The 23,002-nt window shown below is 34.5% G+C and overlaps 1 protein-coding gene across 5 annotated transcripts in view; it reads right to left on the bottom strand.

Annotated features, from left to right (window-relative positions):
• Positions 1 to 23,002, bottom strand: part of FSTL5 (follistatin like 5) — a 383,037-nt gene that overhangs the window by 55,033 nt on the left and 305,002 nt on the right. For all 5 annotated transcript variants that reach the window (XM_068187171.1, XM_068187170.1, XM_068187173.1 and 2 more), the window contains 3 exons: positions 12,902 to 13,022; positions 5,706 to 5,867; positions 3,640 to 3,774 (listed from right to left, as the gene is read on the bottom strand). In XM_068187171.1, the coding sequence (XP_068043272.1) occupies positions 3,640 to 3,774; positions 5,706 to 5,867; positions 12,902 to 13,022 (418 nt within the window). The remainder of the gene's footprint in view (positions 1 to 3,639; positions 3,775 to 5,705; positions 5,868 to 12,901; positions 13,023 to 23,002) is intronic.

The raw sequence follows: 23,002 nt of genomic DNA, 5'->3' as shown, positions 1-23,002 counted from the left end.
GTCAAACTATCCTTGAATATCATCCACTATTCAAAATTTTACCTATGTGAGACAGAGCAATGCTTCCCTGTTCAGTGCTGGCATTTACTGAACAGATCTGGGTGACAAAGCATTTTCTTTTTCCATTCACTTCCATCTAGATAACCATATTGATGATGAACCTTTATCTTCAAAGTGTATTGACTTTTTTTGGTAAGTGGACTTCAATTTTCTGAAACTGCAAACTTCAAAATAAACAAGTCCCTAGCATCCTTAATTCATACTTGAAATTGTGTAACTTTATTTTTTCTACTAGCATCACATTTCCCACCGTTCAGCATAGCTTTGCCTCCATTTCTTTTCTCTTTATAATACAGACACATGCATAACATGCATCTGTAACAATCCTATGAATTATGAAAACCTAGAAATCTGATAGCACTTTTGGACAGACAGGAGAGGTAAAGGTTTGCTTATTATTTAACAATCTATTTTTCCATAATGACTGATTTTTATTTAGTCCAAGGTAGCAGAAAATATAGTATTTTCTCTTAGGAGCTGTTTAAATTACCAATTTACAGAGAAATCAACTAGCCATGCCCTTTCTGTCACAGATACTATTTTTTTCCTCAAAGCACTGAACAGAGGTTTTAATAAATTTGGGATGTATTGAAAGCAAGATTCCACACACACACAAAAAAAAAACTAGGTTTTTGTGTGAAATAACATTAAACCCCCAAAGTTTTTCCATGCAATGAAACAATGAGTCAGATAGGTACAAAAGTGAACACTTACTTTGACTATTACACTTTCTAGGAAATAAAATATGTGCACTGGTAATGGAATAATGTTCTGCATTTCTTATTTGGCTTTTGAAATTACTGTCATGCTCAAGGCAGTGCAATTGCACTTTATATTTTAGAACTCAACTGTAAAATTCTCACTAAACTCTCAATAGAAAATCAACTCAATGTTCAGAAATGCTTTTATTTTGCTTTGATTTTTATCTTATGTGACATCACAAAGGAGAAAAGCCCAGACTAATTGACAAGCTAGTGAGAATCTGATCTTATTTTATTCATAACAGTATCCTAAGATTTCCAAAAGGGAGCCCTCTAATAAGGAAGTAAAATAAAAAAAAAATTAAAAAGTGTGTCTGCTTTATTCTCCTAAAGGACAATAAAAGCAAAATAATTTATAAAAATGTCATAAATTTATAAAAATGTCATAGATGACAGACTAAGTTTATATCAGATCATACAGACTCACATTTACATTCATCAGAGACTGTATTTAGGAATGTAACTTGTGACCTAATCAATAGGCTTGAAATAAAAGTAGCTGTAGCATTGTGCTTAATATGTGTGAGGGGGGTAAAAAAAAGCCCAAAATCCTATCCAAGTGGTTTTACCTATGTGATCTTATTCCTTAATAATCCCTAATTTAATGTATGACCAAGAGTTTTGGAGGAAATATAAAAACAAGCAGAAAAGAGTTAATAATGAAGCTCTTCCACTTCTGATAGCAGTTCTCTACTGCTAGCAACTCCTCCCTGCAAAGAATTTTTGTTTTAAAACAGCAGCAGCTTTTTAAACTGAATCTATAAAAATGTGTACCTGTTTTAATTTGTTCATGTAGTTGTGACAATGATTTTGAGAGTCAGTGCTTTTTTCATTAGTACGTACCTTAGTATTCTTGCATGTACCAAAATGGGATTCTGAGCAAATTCGAGTTTAACATGTAAATATCTGCTACACCTAAATTTGAATGTTATAATTATACATCTTTGGGTTTTATGAGTATTTACACATGGATCAATTCTTGGGAAACCATGTTCAAATGCCAAGGAACATAATAGTAAAATGCTTCCCTTCAGCATACAACACAGAGCTTGCAGAGTAAATTACTGTTATAGGAAGGAAGATGACTATATCTTTGGGATTAATTGCCTTAGAAATAATTTGGTTTATATTCTGTCTTCCTTCATTTACATCTTTCATGACACCAATGGTCATTCTAACTTACTGCTAGTAGATATTAAAGCATTTGTTACAAGCTGTGCTCACTGTATGGCATGTGATTTTACAAATCCTGCTAAGGTAGCAGATCAAATATTATTACATCACATTAGAAGTCCTGAAAAAAGTGTTCTGCATTGTTGTGGATATCCATACATATTCACAGCAGATCAGGTCTTCAGAACTGAACTGACTAAATTAAACTTAAACTGACTAACTTAACTAAAACACTTGCAAATTGGCTAGTTGGCTACAAATATTTCGTTGTTGAGGTCAAACAAGTTTTAACCAAATATATACCAACCAGAGTTCATCAGGGTCTTGAAATCTGGCAGCATTCACAATATTTTTCACACAATGCAATAGGCAAATGGAAGTGGCCAAGCTACTTCACATTACCAGATTACCAGAAACTCTGCATGATCAAACAACTTATTTATCCTCAGGTGTCTTCCCAGAAATGTCTGAGCAGAAATTTTCATGACACTTTAAAAAATCCATGTTAAGGCTTTTGAAAAATTACAGTTATAATTAGTCTTAAAGCAGCTAAATAAAGATATCAACATTTAGATTACAAACTTTTCCTGCATGGAGATTTCCTCTGAAATATTTGAAGCATAGTAAACCTGTATGCAACTGAACTCAATGTCCTGCGGCTTATAAGTGTCAGGCAGATTTGCAGTGCTACTAATTCTGCCTCTGGTATCCTGCTGAGCACTTGACGCTGCTGAATATGCTTTTAAATAAACAGGAATGTCTTAACTTAATGCAATCACACTCACTAGTAAGATAACACCATTTTACTGGATGTATTTCTAATAAGTATGTAGTATTCATTAAAATAAGAGATTCAAAAGATAAAAACCCAAACAAACAGAAAAAAACAACCAATCAAACCTAACAAAAAAGGGGTGAAGTATAAAATCAAGAATGGATTTTTCTAAGCAAAGTGAGGTAAGAGGAAAAAAACTGTTAGACAAATAATAGGGAAACAGGGTTTATAAATCCCACTACCATTTAACAGAGGATAAAGAACGTTGCTTGTCAGTAGTGATATTGATTTCTTTGGCACATTCAACTCCCTAAATAGAAGTGAATGTGTTCATTGTTCCTCCACATTCCAGGCACAAGACAACATGGGCAGGCTTGAACTGATCTGGACCTGCCAGGCACTTCAGTAGGTGAGATCAAGCTGTATGATTACTGTCACATCATGAGGCTAATTTTGACTCTTGGTATATCTCAAGAACAGTCAGGAAGAAAAGGACTTCCTCCCCCACCCCCATCAACCACTGGAAAACACACTAATAGTTGCCATATACCAACATCCCTTTCCTTTTTCCCTTCACATTCCTTTTGTATGCAACGCATCTCTCATGAGGAAACTATCAAAAATTTACAAGCAATGTAAAAAATATGTTGGTTCACATAATGAATCAGAGATTTCATTTTACTTCTAAATGTACTGCAGATTTCACACTCTGCCTTCAGTGACTCTTGGATATCATTAATTGAACTTTATCTTTTTAAATCAGCTATCTACAAAAACTCATTTTAATTTATTTAACCTTTCCTAGTTTTAATACTGATTAAATGTTTGAGTGTGGGCGACATGTATTTTTATACTTCTCACAATACTTACGAGTCTTTCGAGCAGAATCTTCCACAAAGAGAGAAGAAATATCTTCATCCACCCCTGCTTCATTCTTTGCAATGCAAGTGTATGCTCCTGTATCTTCATAGCGCACATTGCTAATGTGAACCTCACTACCATTTGCTGAAAGGAGAGGTAAAAATCAACATGCAGACATGCTACTGCTTGCAGATTATAAATTCAGAAGGGTTTATCTGCTTACACTAATTAAACCATTTTCATTCCTGAGTTCATAACTTGGAGGCTTGCCAAATTAGTCCAAAGGTATTCAACTGGCGAGTGAATTACATGCACTATTTCATCTCACAGTTATTCAGAGGGCTTCAGTTGATTTTGTAATTCAGATTCAAATATCAGTCTGAGGTTTTGTACAAATTACTATGACTTTTTTTTTAAATCAGGTAAATATTAGGTTTTTATTACCTTGCATTTGGTTACTAGAAACCATCATTTCCTTTACACAAAATAACCCAAGGAATATAACAGGCCAAACATCCAAAGTAAATAAAAATTTTAATTTGTTGCTCCTAACCAGAGGCACCTAGTTAGTTTTGGTTTTGTGTGACTGCAGTGTAACACAAGAAAAACAGGTGCATTAAAATTTTTCACCTACGTCAATGTAGAAGCTTATGGAAACCTCAGGAACTGTATTTCAGATTGCGTAGGAATGTCATCAAACAATCCAGGTTTCAAAAGGCAAAGGTCTTTTAAATAATGTGATGCAAATAATTGTGTGAACAATGACTCATTGTCTTTTAAGTATAGTATACTTATTCAGCTGTAGGGACTATAGAAAAACTGAGCTTTGTAGGTATTCTAAACTATGGACTAAAAGAGGCATTGTCTTATGGTGTAGCACCTTTCTAGCTTGAAGCAAGTGCACTCAGAAAAATCTCAGGGAAAATTTAATGAGATTCTCAAAATTTTATTTCAAATAATTCCAAGCTAGAAATTTGAATTAAATATATTTTGCTTAGAGAAGAACCCTTTTAATTTATTTGTCATAAATATATGGAACAGAGAAGAAGGCAAAAAAAATCCTCAAATCCCTAAAGGAGAAATAAAGAGAATGTTGCTATGGAAGAGAAGTTCATCACTTTCTACACATAGTAGAAAGTGTTTCTGCAAGGCAATAGCTCACAAATATCCAGGAGAGTTGTCCTGTTCTTTCACAGAAAGAACAGGACACTATGACACCTGCAGGGGAAGTAACACTACAGAGAAGCACTTGCCATATCTGTCCCACTGCTTCTTACAGTACAGGCTGAGTGCTGTCCTATGCTAACTACACATCCTGGTTTTGTTGATGAGTGAGAGAAAGTTTTCAAGGGAACACAAGCAGCAGGAGATTTTTTTTTTCCTATGGCTGATCAAAAATTACCAGAAAGACTGAAGAAGCATGGAGATTTTATACTGGACAGGTCCACTAATTTTGCTGAGCCCTGAAGATTCATAGAAATGAACTGGTGCTAAAGGCAAGACCTTCCTTTAGTTTTGGCTGGGGATTTGATTTTGTGGTTTTTGGGGTTTTTTTGGTTTTTTTTGGTTTGTTTTTTTTTTTTTTTTTTTTTGTTTGTTTGTTTGTTTTTGCAGGTTTTTGGGGGGAGCAGGTAGGGCTTGTGTGTGTGTATACAATGCCTTTGCACTCCCACAGAGGTCTGCTGATACCTTCAGAAAACAGCACATCCATTTCAGGTGTTTCTCCTCCAGTCCTTTCTACTCTCAGGTCCCCAAATCTCATTAAGATTCTTATCAGTTCTGACTGGGACCAGGTCTTGGACTGCTTGCTCAACTCAGATACTGCACATTTTCAAACAGAGAAGAGCATATTGGAATTTACTTATAATCCTGCTAGTAAATAAAATCATTATTCTAACAAAGAGAAAGCAGAAAGACATGTCTTGGGGAGTAACTGGAAGAAATCACATACTTTGAAATGTTTTAGCTTAGTCTTCAAGCCTTTGTTAAAACTATGGACGAAGGGCAGCTAGTATGGAAATTATGCATGGATAAAAATTAGCAAGGTGCAGAAAACAATCAATATACCCCTTTACCTTGAAGAGTTAGCTGTTTGGACAGCTTTGGAGTGATATCAATTCCATTCTTCAGCCAACCAAGCTGTGGGTTGGGAATACCTTCAGCATGACACCGGAGGCTAGCTGTCACACCTGGCTCCCTTGCCTGGCTTTCTGGATAGACTCGGATAACTGGTGGAACTGAATACAGAAAACAATTATAATTTACTGGAGAACATTATCTTAATTTTAAGAAAAATAACTATAAGCAATTCTGAAGACCCCTACAGCTATATATAACTACATACAGACGTGGTATTTGTCAGATATTCAGTGACATTCAATGCAGAATTCTGTCTCAGAATATTTATGAAGCAGAAAAAATATTCTGTGAGAAAAACCTCTTTTCACTGTGTTATCAAAGAAAAAAGCCTCAATTCTTCAATAGTTGGTGGTTAAAAAATAAGATTTTTATTTTTCCTTAGATTTCTTTATAAAATATAACTAATGTACAATTAGCGAGTCACGGTATGTTGTACAGAGATTTTAATTGTCCTGTTTCACAAATCATAACATTTCATCTCCACCTTTCCCCTCTTTCCAAAACACCTAGTAACAATCACTTCTACCTGTGTAAAACCTGTTCAGGTTTATAATTCTTTATACCTGTTCAGACAGGACCTTCTGTACCCATGACACTTTCCTTCTTTAACATATGGACACATCACTAGCTTATGTGCAACCTGATTTCCCTCTGAAGTTCTTTCCTGCCAAGATGCTTTCCACTAGGTGGTCTTCAGGATATACTGGTGTGCCAGGGTTGTTCCTCCCTGGGTGCAGGACTCCTGCACTTCTTGTTAAACTTCCTAAATTCCTTCTGGTTCATTTCTCCATCCTGTCAAACTCTCTACAAATAGCAGCATGACCCTGTAGTCTATCAGCCACTCCTCTCAGTTTAGTGCCATCTACAAAACTGTTGAAGGTAGAACTCTGCCCCATTATTCAGATCATTAATTAAGATGTTAAAAAAGACATGCATCCTTCTGGAAAAAATGTTCACACAGCTGCATAACCGTGTCACATGATGGGTGAACAACTGGCTCACGGGTCAGGAACAGAGAGTTACAGTGACTGGAGAAACATCTGGCTGGGATCCAGTCATTAGCGGGGTTCCACAGGGCTCAATCCTCAGCCCAGTTCTCTTCAACATCTTCACCGAAGACTTGGACATAGCACAGGACTTGAAGGAACACTAACTTTGCTGATAATACCAAATTGGGAGAAGCTGTTGACTCCCTCAAGGACAGAGAGGTCCTGCAGAGAGACCTCAACAAATTAGAGAGAAAGGAAATCACCAACTGTACGAAGTTTAACAAGGGAAAATGCCAGATTCTGCACCTGGCATGGGGCAGCCCTGGTTGGTTGTTCAAACTGGGGAATGAGGTGCTGGAGAGCAGTGCGGTGGAAAGGGACCTGGGGGTCCTGGTGAATGGCAAATTGAACATGAGTCAGCAGTGGCCGGGAGGGTCAACCTGGGGTGCCCTGGGGGTCATCAGGCACAGCAACACCAGCTGGGCAGAGGAGGGGATTGTCTTGCTCTGTTCTGCGTCAGCTTCACCTCGAGTCCTGTGCCCAGTTTTGGGCACCATAATATACAAATGACATTGAGCTGTTAGAGAATGTCCAAAGCAGGGCCACAAGGATCATGAAGGATTTTTGAGGGGAAGCCATAGAGGAGTGGCTGAGGGCACTTGGTCAGTTCAGCCTGGAGGAGACTGAGGGGAGACCTCACTGCCGTCTGCAGCTTCCTCATGAAGGGAAGAGGAGGGGCAGGTTCTGATCTCTTTGTGGTGACCAGTGACAGAACCTGAACAAGTGACATGAAACTGTGTCAGGGAAGGTTTAAGCTGAATATCAGGAAAAAGTTCTTCACCCAGAAGTTGTCTCAGCACTGGAACAGGCTCCCAAGGAAGTGGTCACAGCACCAGCCTGACAGAGTTCATTAAGTGTTTGGACAATGCTCTCAGGCTCATGGTGCATCTTGGGCTGTCCTGTGTAGGGCCAGGAGTTGGACTCAATGATCCTGATGGGTCCCTTCCAACTCAGTAGATTCTGTGATCCTATGTATAAGAGTAGTCTTATGAGTTTCTTTATTAACAAAATATAAGAATTGTTGACATCGCTTTTCCAAGGGTTTAAAACTTGCGGCAGTGTTTGCTTACCAATTAAAAATCTTCTACATACACCAGTAGTGTCAGAGAGAGGACATATGACATCACAGTGGATATATTCCTATTGATAATCAGTGTTTAAGCAAGATTTAAAAATTCTGCTATGCAGATTTTTTAGATAAATAACTATTTATCCTATCTATAATTTTTATAGAGACAACTTGCATGAGATTGTTTCTAAGATTAAAAAAATATTAACTGTAATAAGATTAAAGAAGCTTATTTCCTATTCGCTAAAATTTTGTTTAATGCAGCTCTAAAAATGTGGAATACTTAGGTTGTCGCAAAACACAGCTAAGCAGAGGATGAAGTATCAGTTGATAATGAAAGAAGATAACAAGATCAAAAATTAACTGTGTTTATTTTGGCATGAGATTAAATATTTTCAAATCCTATTCAACTATTTACAAGAGATGGCTCAGCATGCTGTCCCATTAGATCATAGAAATGCCTTACATTTCTACATTGCAAGAAATACACAAATCTACCTTATCTCAGACAGGATGAAAAAATCAGTAGGCTTCAGGGATATTTTAAACCCAGTTAGAGAGGATAGTCCTTTCAACAGAAGCCCAGTATGCAAAGTGCAAAAATGTAATATAATAACATGGGAAAAGGTTAAAAATTAGATAATATGGCTTTTAGTTTCTTAGACTACCAGCAAGAGGAAGAGAAAATATATATCAGAGATTTAAAGTTTCTATTGATTTTCTGGAAAGGACTTTGCTTTCATGGAAGTGGATCTTAATTTTTTATCTCAAGCCTGATACTCCCACTCCTATTTCCCCTCCATTTCTTCCCTCTTCTATCTCCTCTTGCATAGCATCTGTATGCTCCATACTGAGATCTTGCCTTCCCCACTGTCTTCTTTAGTGGGCCCTGCTTGACTGCATATTCAGTAGTCTGAACATTTACTGGCACCTCAGCTCCCAATCTCGCTCTGCCTCACTTACTAAAGTCCAATTTTCATGTCCGCCTGATCAGCATTTCTTGACACAAGGTCCTTTAGGTAGCCTACCTCATGTTGTAGATTTCCCACTGCAGCAAAGCCAAATGGCTTATTCTTCCACCTTGTTTCTGGAAAAGCAAAGACCTCCACTTCCCTAGAGACTGGACTGCCAACACTGAACACTCTCAAGCATCTCAGCAACAGAAACAACTTTTAGGACCTCAGCAACAGAAACAACTTTTAGGACCAATAGCAAGGCATTGCAATTAGTTGTGTTTTGACTGCATATGCCAGGGTATTTCATTTGTGACAGTGAAATATTCTAATTGCATATAAAACCTTATGGGTATTTAACTACCTCACCCTGACAGACTTCTACTGAGCACATGTAAAGAGAATTTTTTTAACAGTTCAATTTCAAAGAATTTTCACTGACAAGAAAGAGGAATCTATTAGTTTTATTTGGGCAAAAGGCATGCAATATTTCTGATGCAATATTATGGATAAAAAAAATTTTAGAAAATATAACTAAAATTGCATTCTCGCTAAACCAACAAATAAAATCTCACCCTGCATGACAAAATGTTATTTTTGCTAAATTAACTACTTAAGGTTTGTTAGGAGATGTGAAAGGGAGGAGAGGACCTACTCAGGTGAAAATATGTCTGACTTTTCTTTTACCATCCCTTATTTCTATAGTAGATCCTGTTCTCTTTAGCACTGTTTTCCCAGTAACAGAGGTTCTTACATGACAGTAGGGTTTATTTCTTGCCAGATGTTTGCTGTATTTGCTGCCATTTTCCTCTTTCCTCAGCAACTCTGTGTCTGTTAGGTTATCTATACAACTAGAAATGTTTTTCAACCTTTGTTTTGCATTATAATTTTTATTTCATATTACCCTGAAGACTATTTGTAATATTCCACTAAGAAAGAACCATGCCACTGAGGCATGGTGCAGACAACTGAGATATAAGTGCAGTTGTGGGCTTAGTCTAAGAAGTTAATTTGATGTGACAAGTTCAATGTAAAGTCTTTGGGGTTCATTTGAATAAGGGTTTTTTTTGTCTATTTTGTTGGGTTTTGTTTGAATTTTTTTTTGGTGTAACTGACCAAGAAATAATAAATAAAGAAAAAAATAAATAAATATCACCAGAAATGAAATTTTAAGTACACAATTAATGTGACTGTTCACACTGGCTTTCAAAGAGATATGTTCCAGCATCTTAACCTAAAGAAGCTTAATTTAAGAGGGAGAGATCATGACGGACGTTAAAAAGGGAGGGGAGACATCGCATATTTGTATTTAGCAGAGTAAAGTATAACACATAATTGAGTGAATTCTATATCCCTTATCTCTCAAGTCAAAATGTAATGTGAGACTGTTGGTTCCAAATATGGTGGATATGTAACTATTCAACAGCTCTAACACTTGCTATAAAACCTCTTGAGCATTATTTCAGTTTTTATTTTGGATTTTTTTAATTTTATATGAAAAGGCTTAAAATACCAACTTACGGGGTTGCTCACAATATTTACTATGTTATTTGTATAAGAGCAGACTGATTATTTCACTATAAAACAAGTCTTACAGTGCTCATTAATGTATTTTTAAGACTCCAAAGGAAGCTCATTATTCTTTACTACTGTGCCAGATAATTCAAAACTAAAAATAGCTTAGATTTTAATCTTAAAAGTAAATTAGATTTTTATATATAATAGTTGCATACTAGCCTAAAATATATTTTTTTCCTAAAAATATATAGCTGTACATAAATGGAAACCAAGAAAGAACTTAAAATCTAATTACTATGTTTTCATTGAACCTTCACATTAAATCTTTGTGATCAACGTAGTCTCATTATCCCATTAACCTTTTGACTGACTCTCCAGTTAATACAAGTATCATTATATTAATTAGTCATTATCACAGCTACAAGTACTGACCATCATGCCTATGTTTAAGAAGATTATTCCTCAGAAGTACAGATCTAAACTGTGGAAGAGCAGTTAATTTGACCTTTAATTTCAGTGGATTTAACTCAGTTTATCCACAACATGCACAGCAAATAATCCTATTGCTCGAAAGGTCTGCTTTTCCTGTTTCTTGCTCCCCAAAATATCAACATCCAAAATCATTTAGGAAGGTACCACTCCTGTGCCAGCTTCTGGAATAGCAGCTATCTGAGGTTTACAGTGGTTTCCAGATGAAAAACCAATTTCCTGACAGACAAATTATCACCAGAAAACTTACATTTGTCCTCCTTCACCTCTCTCAAATTATGTTTCTTGATTTTCTAGTCTTGCAGAAAACCTTCTTCAACTTGAGCCGAGTTTTGCCTCATTATGCACTGAACTGAGCCAACATGAATTCTAGTATTTTAACTCTTGCTACACACATCTGGGGGTTTATTTACACATTGGGATTGGTCTGGAATGTGTTGATAAGAATATAATTTTGTTAATAATTTATGGTAAACCAAACCCCATGAAACAGAGGACAATATTGGTCAAGAACCCACTAATGTGTTCAGCTTGCCAATAATTCTGCTATATCTTCAGGATCTAAAACATTAATAAACTGAACTTCTCACTAGTTTAGCCAGTAGTTGCTACCTGGCTTTTTAAACGACAGAAAATAATCCCAGAAGAAAAATTTGCAGGAAAAGATGTTGATGCCACGTCCCCATTAGCTCAGGGACAACACTCTATGTACAATGCATTGTGTTTCAGGAGGGGAAGAAACTGGAGAAAAAAAGTTGAAATATATAGATAGAGAAATATTACAAGCCACCTTCCTGGAGAAACATAACAGCAGAGACAAAATGTTTATAAAACTGCAAACAAGTACTAAGTGTCAAATGAATTTAAAATGTGAAGATATTAAGAACAGAACGGGGGAAAATTCTATTAAAAGAAAAACAAATCATATTAAAAGCCCAAATAATCTTGGAAGCTGTATTTCATATGTATATACAGAAAAGATAAGAATAAAAGAAAATATTTCAACATTCTCGGATGTTAAAAAAGTCAGCTGAATAAGGGTTTATGCAACTGATTAAGAGCTAACAAAACAAAGAATGATGGTAAGAGCAGTGTCCAGGAAACTAGGGCTAGAGTATGCCTCAGGAGAGAAACAGAGCCTCTTAATGCAAAGTAAATTTGGAGAAGATTGAGGTCAAACATGATTCTGGATAGGATTAAACAACAACATGGAATGACAAACAATGGCAGTTTACAGCAGAAAGGGATTCTTAAGAGTCAAAGATAAATATGACTTGAAATAACATGAAAGCACTCTAAGAAAAAAATAAGACATTAAATCTCAATGATGATAAAGCGACGTTTCATCAGTGGAAAAAAATTCCTTAAAATACTTAAGGAAATAAATTGCATATAAGAAAAAGGAGAGGGTACACCGGCTCGAGAGAAGATAAAGGCTTTTCTTCAGGGCACCAGTAACAAAACAGTTAAGTTTTTTCCAAGTACAGAATTCAATGAAGTGTTACCTGGAACTTGAACAAATGTGGGAAAATGTAAAGATCAAGTTATCAAATCCAGGTGCCTCACGTTAATCTATTAAAATCAGGCTTAGATTTCAATAACATAAATGTGAATTTAGGAGCCTACATCAATTACAAAATCTTCAGGGAAGTGCATTCTACTAATCTTATATTCAACAAAACATTCTTAACACAAGAATCTTACACATTTCATTTTCCCAGCATGTTCCCCAGGTTACTAAATGAATACTAAAACCTATTTTATCTGTGTATATGTATATATAAACCACTTACTGTTCTGCATAACATCACAGTTGCAAAGCAAGTCCTCTGGACTATCATTACACCTTTTAATAATTATTATTCTATGGAAGCAATAAATTAAACTTACTGTGTTTCATTATTTTTAAAGTTATTTGAAGGAGAGCAATGAAGAAATATACCTTTTTCTATTAAGATGTAACACAGTACAAAAAAAAGTGGAACAGAAACAATATATCTGCTTAACAAAATTCAAGTTTCTCATGACTTGATAATTAGAACATTTTTCCTTACCAGTCACTTGGAGAATATGAGTTTGATAGAGCTTATCATACCCCTCAGCATAGCAGGTGTAATTTCCCATATGAGTTGTGGTAACCTTAGTGATGTACAAGGACCCATCATCTCCAAAATCCTACCAGGAAAGATTAAAAACAAGGTTATCATAATTAAACCCACATCTTTACAGTAATTACGCTCATCATCTCGGCAACAAAGCTGTGATGCAAATATCAGACATCACACATCACAAATATTAAACCAGCATATCTGACAGTAATCTGAAATTCAAATATTATACTTGTGAATGGTGGAGTTGTTTCATCTTGCTACATGTATTGTGACTGTAAAAGAAAATACAACTTTTATTTTAACAACTAGTTAAACTCAGCAGAAGCAATATGTTTACTTAGCTATGACAGCTATTTGCAGAAAAAAAGCTGTTGAGAATTGCAACCTTCCTGTGGAAGTGTTGCCATCCTTTGTAATGAGCAGACATGACAAAAAAAAAAGTCTTCGTTTTTCTTCAATTCTTCTCATTAGATTCACTGATACATTACAGAAGCACTACTGCTGTAAACTGATTTCAGGGATCTGGGATTCCTGAAAGCAAATGTTTGTGAACATGACAAGGCAACAGAAGCTTTTAGTACATCATCATCTTCTACTTCTTTTGGCACTGGGTCCCATGCCAGCTCAGCAAAAGGTTCATATTTTCCCCTTTCTTTGCGGCTGATATAGTCCTGAAACTCTGTAGACCTTTGTATCTCTGGACCTGATCCAATTCTGGGATGGCTTCATCTTTCCTTATCTGCACATTCAAATAGAGCCTCCAGGTTCTTCCTGGGTCACTTGTCATTCCTTACACCTTTTTCTTTGAGTTATGTCAAGAGCTCCTTGTTCATTAATACAGATTTCTTGCTGCTTTTGATTTACTGTTCATTGTGAAAGCATGTTCTTGAGCATAGAGGAGGTTATCCTTGAAAATCAACCATTTTGTTTTCAGCATGATCGATCTCCTATGGAATTCTTCCAAGCAAATCCTTGAACAGGCTGAAGTCTCCACTACTGAAGTCCATGGTTGTATTGCTTTTTGCCCTGCTGTCTCCTCTTAGGCTCCTTGACTCTGACATCTCATGGTCACGGTAGCCAAGGTTGTCCTCAGCTTTATATCCCCAACCAGTTCTTCCTTATTTGTTTCTTCACAAACTTTGTAACCTTCTCTATAAAGTCCTCAAATCCACGAAGATTTTATGAAAAGCTTGCAAAACCAACAAACTTCAGCTACAATACCACAGTAACTGTAAATTGCACAGTAAAAGAACTTTGACAGAAAATATTACCATGGGCTGCCTTATTCTTACATTCTGTCCTTTGCATCTTAAAAATTACAAAATACTGGGCTACATTAACCTCTGGTTCGTTATGACTATTCTTGCATTCTTCTATGATCTCATCTACAACTTTCCCAACTTCTTGGGATTTATTTTTTTCAATTTTCACTTTCCAGTTTTTGTTCTTACTCAGAGAACACAATCTCAATGCTTTTATGCACATCTTTCATTCATTACGACTTTCACTATAACATCTTGAGTCTTTTTGTAGACTAAAATTAAAACATGGAAACTGAAATATCTTAGAAATTCCTTTTAATTTTTCAGTTTTTTTTTTCTTTAAATGCACTCAAAATATTATTCAAAAAAACATATGTCTCACTGTATTTCTTCATCCAAAGATGTGTGGACAGCTAAATTTCACATTGCACAACTCTGTGCTTCCAATGATTCTGTTACTTGTTCCTTGGGAGAAGAAAACAACTCACCTAAAAATAAACCTACCTGGTAATATTATCAATAACTTTCTCAAGATAACTATAAGTTTCTATATGAGCACTTTGGTTACACACAAAATATTTCTACCAAATCTTCAATACACCATTACATGTTGCCACTGAAAAGATCAAAAAGGCACCCTCTTTAAGACTTCATTTCTAACTGATCATAGAAACCAATGTAATTTCTCTTCAGAATAACCCACCTGACAAACTTCAAAAAACTTCCTTATTGGATGTTTTGATCTTTATTACTAAAATATATGAAGCAGAAGATCAATTTACTTTTTCCCCCTTACTAGCTGAACACACGATGAAAGGACAGCTATTCAAAAGAGCCACACTACAGCAACTTACATTTTATCTGGAAAATGGGTATTGTTATTGCCATTGGGAATTTTTTGCCTAATCTCTGCCAAAGATATTTGTGAACAATACAGGGCACAGGATGGAGTGCATAAATATTCAGCTACTACAATGCAGCCTGGAGACTAGTTTACTTTAACATTCCTTATGCTAAATTCTTAGATATTGCTTTGAAGCATACCTACTTGTTTCAGCTCATTAACTGATTCATTGTGGCATATGATACCTTTAGGTACCATCACTATTTTCTAAGTAAATGTGTGCCTGCAAATGGTTTCTCCCTTCTTCTTCATGGAAACCATGGATGAAACACACCTGTGGTTATTTTATATTAGTATTTCAATAGAATCCACACATAATGACACTCAGAGAGTTAGAATTTTATGCATAGTATGTTTTGTTGGTAGTGGTGAGTTTTTTCTGGTTGTTTGGTTTGGGTTTTTTTACAACTACAAAATAAATGTCCCTAGCTTATGTTTATACTGAGTTCAATGTTTGTTTTGTTAATTAAAGCAAAGCAGTCAATACAAAGTGAACTTAATGTTGTAAGCAGCATTTGAAAAGGGATGGTGAAGTACAGAGCTACTTGACACTGCATGTTGACAAGTATTTAGTGTTTTATTGACTAACTCACAAGCTGAGTAATTTAAAAAAACCCTGTATCTATACTGACACACAAACATCTTTGAAACAGAGCCTCGAAAAATCAACAGCAACAAATACAGAAAAGTGGGGTTTTTTACATTTTGGAAAATATATTTGATGACAGTAAAAAAAAAAATTGCTACAAGCTCAATTTTTGTTCTCCTACTGCTCAAATAGAAATGGTAAGGTACTTCTAAAATTACATTGAGAAACTCTAATTCTTTTTGTGATACATGAAAAGATAGAATTGAAAAATTACCTTAATGATTCCACTGCAAATCTGTTCTCCTGAAGAACTTGACATTTTACAAATTGTGATATGTGTTATAAATAATGAATAAAATAATAAAGAAATACTTCAATTATAGTGAATCTTTGTTTTGCTCTCTTACTGTGTGTAAAACAGAAACTAAAGGTGATTTTTGGTTTTGAATCAGCAATTATTTCCTTTGGGTTTATAACCTGCTTTCATATGCTAACACTTTGCATATGAAAGAATTTATGACCATTTTCCAGCATTTCTTCATTAACAGCTCTAGGAAGACTGTTCCTAGCTTTCTCCCCACAGGAGAACATATAATGAAACACACTGCTTGAATTTGTTCATCATCATAGAAGCTAGGAGTGGGTTTGTACCAGTTTGGTTTTGCTTTCTTTTTTTTTTCCAGCATTTTTTTTTTTGCCCATACATTTCTTTCCTATATAGCTTTTTGGGGTTTTTGACTTTGTATAAATAATTTTTAAAAAATAAAGAAAAGTACATAGTATATGTGAAGATGTGAATTCTTACTTACATTAGCCTCAGAAAAAAAAATAGTTTATTGTGTCCTTAATAAATGGAATCAGTGAACACCAAATATTATGAAGTCATTGTATTCATATTACCTTTATTTCTATTTGCAGTCTTTAACAAATCCACAACAAAGGAAAAAAATATATTGCTTGGGCTTTTTTTTTATTGATGGTTATCAGTAATAGTTAAATTATAATGATAAAACACTCTGGGTGGGGGCATTTCTCTTATTTTTAAAGGAAAATCTTGATTTTTTTTTAATGAGGAAAGGCAAAAAAACCCACATCATCTGTCTCTGAGCTGATCAGGTAGAAAATCTGAAGCTAACAGTTAAAATTTTGTATTGGTTTGCTAGGGGAAGGCTGTATCAATAACTGAAACCAAACAGATATTTTCAGACCAACAGTTGTTGTTTGCTTGTAAAACACAACCAGTATACATATTCCCCTTTATTTCCTTTACATCCCTCCAAGCTTTCTACATTTTATTTCAGTCAACTCATGGAAGTACCAGTAATGCTAATGTCACATTCTTGCTTATATTTTACATATTTTTCAGTATCTCTAACTTCCTTTATTACAAGGACACAAAGAGTAGGTATCCTTTTGAGGGTTAACTGAAAAATTTTTTTAAAATATTCATTTATGTTTGGTTCATTTGCCAGAAAAACTCAGCTCTTGCTTTTTGTGCTAATGTCAATGTTACAACTCCTATTTTCCAAATAATCAATTTCTCTGTTCACATTGGCAAAGCAATGCAACTCTGCACTTTACTACTGACTGTCACAAAGAAACTATATTCCACAAAGAACACTGAAAAAATTTGCATTTGGCAGAAATCCAAGATTTTTTTTAAGTTTTCCTTCTAGATTAGGAGGGAAAATAAAACCTACATTTCATAAGTACAAATTTTGCATACCTTCTCTCAGTCTCGAATTTTACAGCTGCAATAAGAACAAATCATGAATCTAGTGTAAGTCCACTAGTGGAAGAATCAGCCTGACAGAAAATCGCAAATCATGCCAAAGCTTAAAGAGGAAGGTGCACAGTCTAATATAAGCACTAGTACAGTGTATCCAGTAGAAAGTGACAAAAATCTTAAAAGAAACTCTGTTCTCAAGAATATAACACCAGACACAAATTCGTGACCATTAATGCAGACTAGTTTTAGTCAATGGAAATTAATCTTCCTAAGCTTCTTTTACAGTCATTTGAGAAAGCTCAGGGTAGCAAAATCCTTTTATGGGATGGTTCAGTGGATCTGTCACTGCTCACTGTTTTAGCTGCCACCCACTTCTCTCTGCTGACCATGAAAACAAACTTCCTAGCTACAATTAGACATTCCAAGCATTTCATTGGTTCCTCTTTTCTTCTTGACACTGGAGAGAACATAAAGAAAAAAGCATATAATGACTGAATTTTACAAAGGCTGTATCTCAATACTGCAAAATAGCTTTACTAGCCTTACTCTACTGATGACTGGGTAAAGTGAACATTTGGTGAGTAATTCATAACATCTAACTAAATCTCCTGTGCTGAGAAAGTCTTCATACTTTCCTAAGCTTGTATTACAAATGCTCAATGCAGAGGTCACCCTCTATTCTTGCTAAAACAAGACTTTGTAATGCATGAGCCCAGGCCATAGTTGAATTGAGCAGGATTTGGCTGTATTCAGCAAATATCAGAAAAAGATTATTTCTCTGACTATAAATGAATATAAGAACACTGTACCTGTTTAAATAATTAATTAGATATGTATGATTTTCCCTTTATTCTCTGGGATACAGTAAGGACTGCAATTTCACTTCATGAGGAAATAGTAGCAGCTAATAAATGGTAATATCCATTATTCTACACAAAACATGCAACTGCTTTGTGCTTTACAAAAAATGCCAGTTGATCCAAAATTGGTTTTGCAATTTTGAAATCCAATAATGTTCAAGCCTCTTAAGAACCTGAAGAGGGATGACACAGAAAAGTGACATAAAATACCTCAGTGTTAGATCACCAGTGAGAATAATGACTTCATTTAATATGGAGATATATAAAGAGAATTTGGATTTTTTTTTCTTGTTTATGGCAGACACTAGACATAAGTGAGAGCTTTGCCAAAGTACTAGAGCTCTTGAGGCTAGCCATAAAACATCACTAACCTTTTACTTCCCCAAAAACTCCATAATTTTATGCTATCTTGTGATGAATCGGCAATAAGGACTGCTAATTTATTTAGACATTCAAAATCTCCAACTGAGTAGATGCAGTATATTTTAAATGGAAAATTCAGCATGCTCTGATACAGCTGTCTTTTTTATTGCTTCATGTTACAGAGAGATCTTCAGAATGACTCATATACCATTTAACTTTTACTCCTTTTTAACAAACCAAACTGTTATATAATCAGATTTAATCAGATAAATCTATTTGACATTAATTTCTCACATATTTTTCCAGTTAGGCTCTTAACCAATGAGATGAATTTATAATAATTACCCAATTACCACAGTTTATTATCATTCCCCCAAACTGTTCCTTTTTTTTTTTTTTAAATCAGCTTTAATTGTAGATGTAGTTATTATCACACCCCAAGCTAGTTCTGAAAAGAGAAACTAGCTGTGCACTAGGCAGTTCACTTGGATCATATTCCAAAGTGTATCTAAGTGTTAGGAGGGCCCAGAGAAGCACAAGTACTTATGTAATTTACCCTGTAAGGTGACTCAGTTTAGAGTTAGATTTTTGGAATGAGCTTTTAGCAAGCACATCCCCATTTCTAGTTTCCTTTTTTAAAGACATTTTATTTGTAGAAAGAGTGCAAAGAAATCACTGAATATTCCCTAAATTTTTCTGATTCTAAAAATATCACACTATATAATTAGACCCTGCTAAGATTTAATCTGTTTTCAAATACTTATACTACAAACTATTTCGTTTTAAACTTATAAAGTTTATTGGAGTTTTTTTTATCTTGCTATTACATAAAACACTGGATTTCAGTTTTAGTTGAATCTGTCCAAACCCCTTTTCTTATATTGCACATAATTAATGTCTTTGGTTGCTGAACTGCACTCATCTTGAAACAAAAAAAAACATTTTATTTCATAGGAACAAATTTCTCCAGATGTTTCTTTACAAACTCAAGAGAATCGACAAAAGAAAGAAAACAAATAACCCTTAAATTTTTGTATTACTCAATTTTTCATCCAATTATTATCTAGTCCATCCCACGTATTTATGAATTATCCAGGAGTGAGACAGACAAGTAGGTAGAATGTCTTCAAGGTTTATGCAATCCACAAAAGCCCTGTGGGATAAATTTCAGGTTGTCACAAACACCTTTATGTACATGTGATAAACCAATAAACAAACAACAAAAATATATTTTCAAACAACTTTCAAATATCTTGCAGACAAAACTACCTAAACCAAAAAAAGATAGAGATGGGTTGTGAATCCCCTACTATGTGGCAGCTGAAGAGGGTATATCAGGGGAGGTGGTGGAGAAAAACAAGTAAACCTAGTACCCTAAAGTGATCTAAGAATCAAAATTATTCACTTTGGCCCATTCTCAGCATACTAGGTAGAAAAAAAACATATTTTAACCCAAATAGTTTTTCTAAAGTTGATCTCTCATTTTAAATTCAACATTAATGTATTATCTAAAGACAACAGTAGAAAGAAAACAGGGCCAGTCACACTTTACTTGGATTATTAATACAATCCCACTTGTGTCAGTTTATTATCCAGAACATCAGGTAAGAAATAGGCACATACATGCTTAGAAAGATTCTGTATGTAATTCCTACACTAAACATATTTTTTTCAACTACACACCTGATTACATACAACAAAGTGAATTACACCCATTCCTTGCCGTCTTTTTTTCTTTTCTTATAAAATCAAAATCTTGGCAGTTTGAATGCCAGCACAGCAGCTTCACTTAATAAGGGTTTATCCAAGATTGACACACTCAATAATTCTGAAACATTCTTCTTAAAACCTTTTAAATAAACAGCAAGTTCCAGTCACTTGAACTAAGCACTCATTATGAACTGGAGTACTACAAAAGGATGCTGAATTTACACTAATAAAATATTGAAAGCTGAGACAATTCACATTTAATACTAATCTTGGCTATCTAAACATCACACACACTGCCTTTGCTCCAACTACTAATACAACAATCCATGTCCATCAAGCTAATTCTTTATCACAAGAAGTCTTTACTGGCAAGATTGATTCCTTGATATCAATGAAAGAAAAGACATTTCAAGGTCATTGGCAGCAACCTTTTACTGTAAGCACAGAAACTATTTATTCAGGAAAAACTCTTTGTGTTTTGCTTTGGAGTTAGTTTTTTTGTTTGTTTTGTTTTCCATTTATACTGAAATGAATTGTGATATTTTTAGTATCATTGTATCATCTGGTTCTGGTTTCTGGTCAGGTTCACTGTAAGGCATTGGAAGAACATCCTGGTATAAAATAAGAAAAATTAGACTGTTCAAAAAGTTTTCAGTAAAAAAATAAAATTTTTCAGCACATAGTGGCATTGACAAACATGTTTTCTAGAGCTGTATAAAGCAGGATTTCCTTTCTTTTACTGATATGAAGCTAAGATGTTATGATAAACCTACAGGTATCACATATTTTGAGGGTTTTTCATACACAAAGGCAATAGCATAATGCTGACCTAGCAAAATCTCATTCCTTTCTATACATTATTATAAATAAGATATTTCTGTTTCTTCTTTCTGTTACAAATGGTCTGTGTTCAAGTCATAAAATGAGGCTGGAATTTCCACATTTCAAAAGGGATTGTGAATAGTAATAATAAACATTTTCTGGATGCTATTAAAAAAATAAATGTTGCTGATACACTTTGCTATTATTAAATGCTCATATTTGTTATACATAAAACATTTACTATATCCTGTTGTAGGTAAACTGTGTATTATTTAAAAGAAAAGTATCTAATAGAGGCAGACATGTTTACCATGCATTACAATAGTTCTAAAAAAAATTGAACACAAGTGCTTTCAATTGCACAGTTTAAAAATAAGACCACAAACTCCAGTTAAATGAAACACTTATATAAAAATTTATATGCAAATGACAGTATCACACTGAGTCATGACCACATTCCTGTTCCTTTAAATTAACAGGTTCTCTCTTCTCTGAGACATCCATTACTTCGATTTTACCACTGCTCTGCCAATCACAATAAGCACTTTTCTACTGCTGCAACAATAGCTAACTCTTTGTTAGCACGCTTCAAGTTTCTACAAGATGTACCAAAATGATTTTACTTCTTAGTAGAAGTAAAATTATTTGTCTCCTGTAATTAATTTTTGCTTTTCTAATACTGTTTTCTGTAATGGGGCCAAAAATTTTTTAGAAGTGCAAGTCCTTTACAAAACATGAAGCTACATACACTATATTTTCTTTTTTCACCCTTGTTCTTTGCTTTTATTTTAAACAATGAGACAGCACTACTCATTAGGAAGATTCTATGCTACTGTCACCATATAAAACTGTATTACTGAAATACCATAATATGGTATTTTTCTTATATACAGTACAGTCTTACATTGGAAAACTTAAATGTACAAAAGCTCTTTTTCTCTAGCCAACCCTTGGTTTCAATTATATTTTACTCCAGTTATAACTCTATCATTAGCTGCTGCCAACTAATCATAGAATCCATGTCAGAACTAAGGTCTCTATTAATACAGAGGGGTGGGAGAAAAGGCTGCTTTTTCTTCCCTGCCTTCCTTTTGACATGTTAATTGTTCAATAATCACAGGTTAAACTTCAAAGTCTTTTTCGTGAATGAATTTCTTGTCTGATGTTACAATTATGTATATCATGTTAAAAATGTGAAGGCAAAACAGGATTTCAGTCATCTTTCATTAACTTACATTATAGCTTACAATCATGGGAACTTCACAGAATTCATGGCATTTGCCAAACTGCTGCACAAAATTTTAAGTATCTTGTAGACAAAAGTCGTATGGCATTGCTATTTTACTATGCCAGAGTATGGCAATTTCATTCTATTTCTCATTAACACAAACAGGTCTGTAAAGACAGATTTTTGCCTAGAAGTAGCACATATTCTAGAAATGAAGACATAGGCGCCTTCCACTTAAATAACAGAACTATTTGAAATAAAATTCTTAAAAAAATGGACACACAAATCTGCTTTAAAACCAGACACGGTAACATACTTCAGATGACAGTGATAAGACTGTGTGATTTTATTAACGTACTCTGAAATTTATTTTCTATGTAAAAAAAAAACTTTTTCTCTTCAAGACTTCAATTAATAACTATATGCAAATGCTTATAATTCGAAAACACTACTATATTTCCCTTAGAAAGTTCTAGGAAAAAAATGTTCATCAGCAAAACCAAAACATACTTAGCAGGTGCTTTTGTGTAACTGTCAAAAAATCTAGTCACTTCTATCTCTCTTTACCCATAAAAGT

This window comes from Anomalospiza imberbis, chromosome 4, assembly GCF_031753505.1.
Source record: "Anomalospiza imberbis isolate Cuckoo-Finch-1a 21T00152 chromosome 4, ASM3175350v1, whole genome shotgun sequence".
NCBI classification, from domain to species: domain Eukaryota; kingdom Metazoa; phylum Chordata; class Aves; order Passeriformes; family Viduidae; genus Anomalospiza; species Anomalospiza imberbis.
The sequence above is the reverse complement of the archived record's forward strand: the minus strand, read 5'-3'. Positions and strand labels throughout refer to the sequence as shown.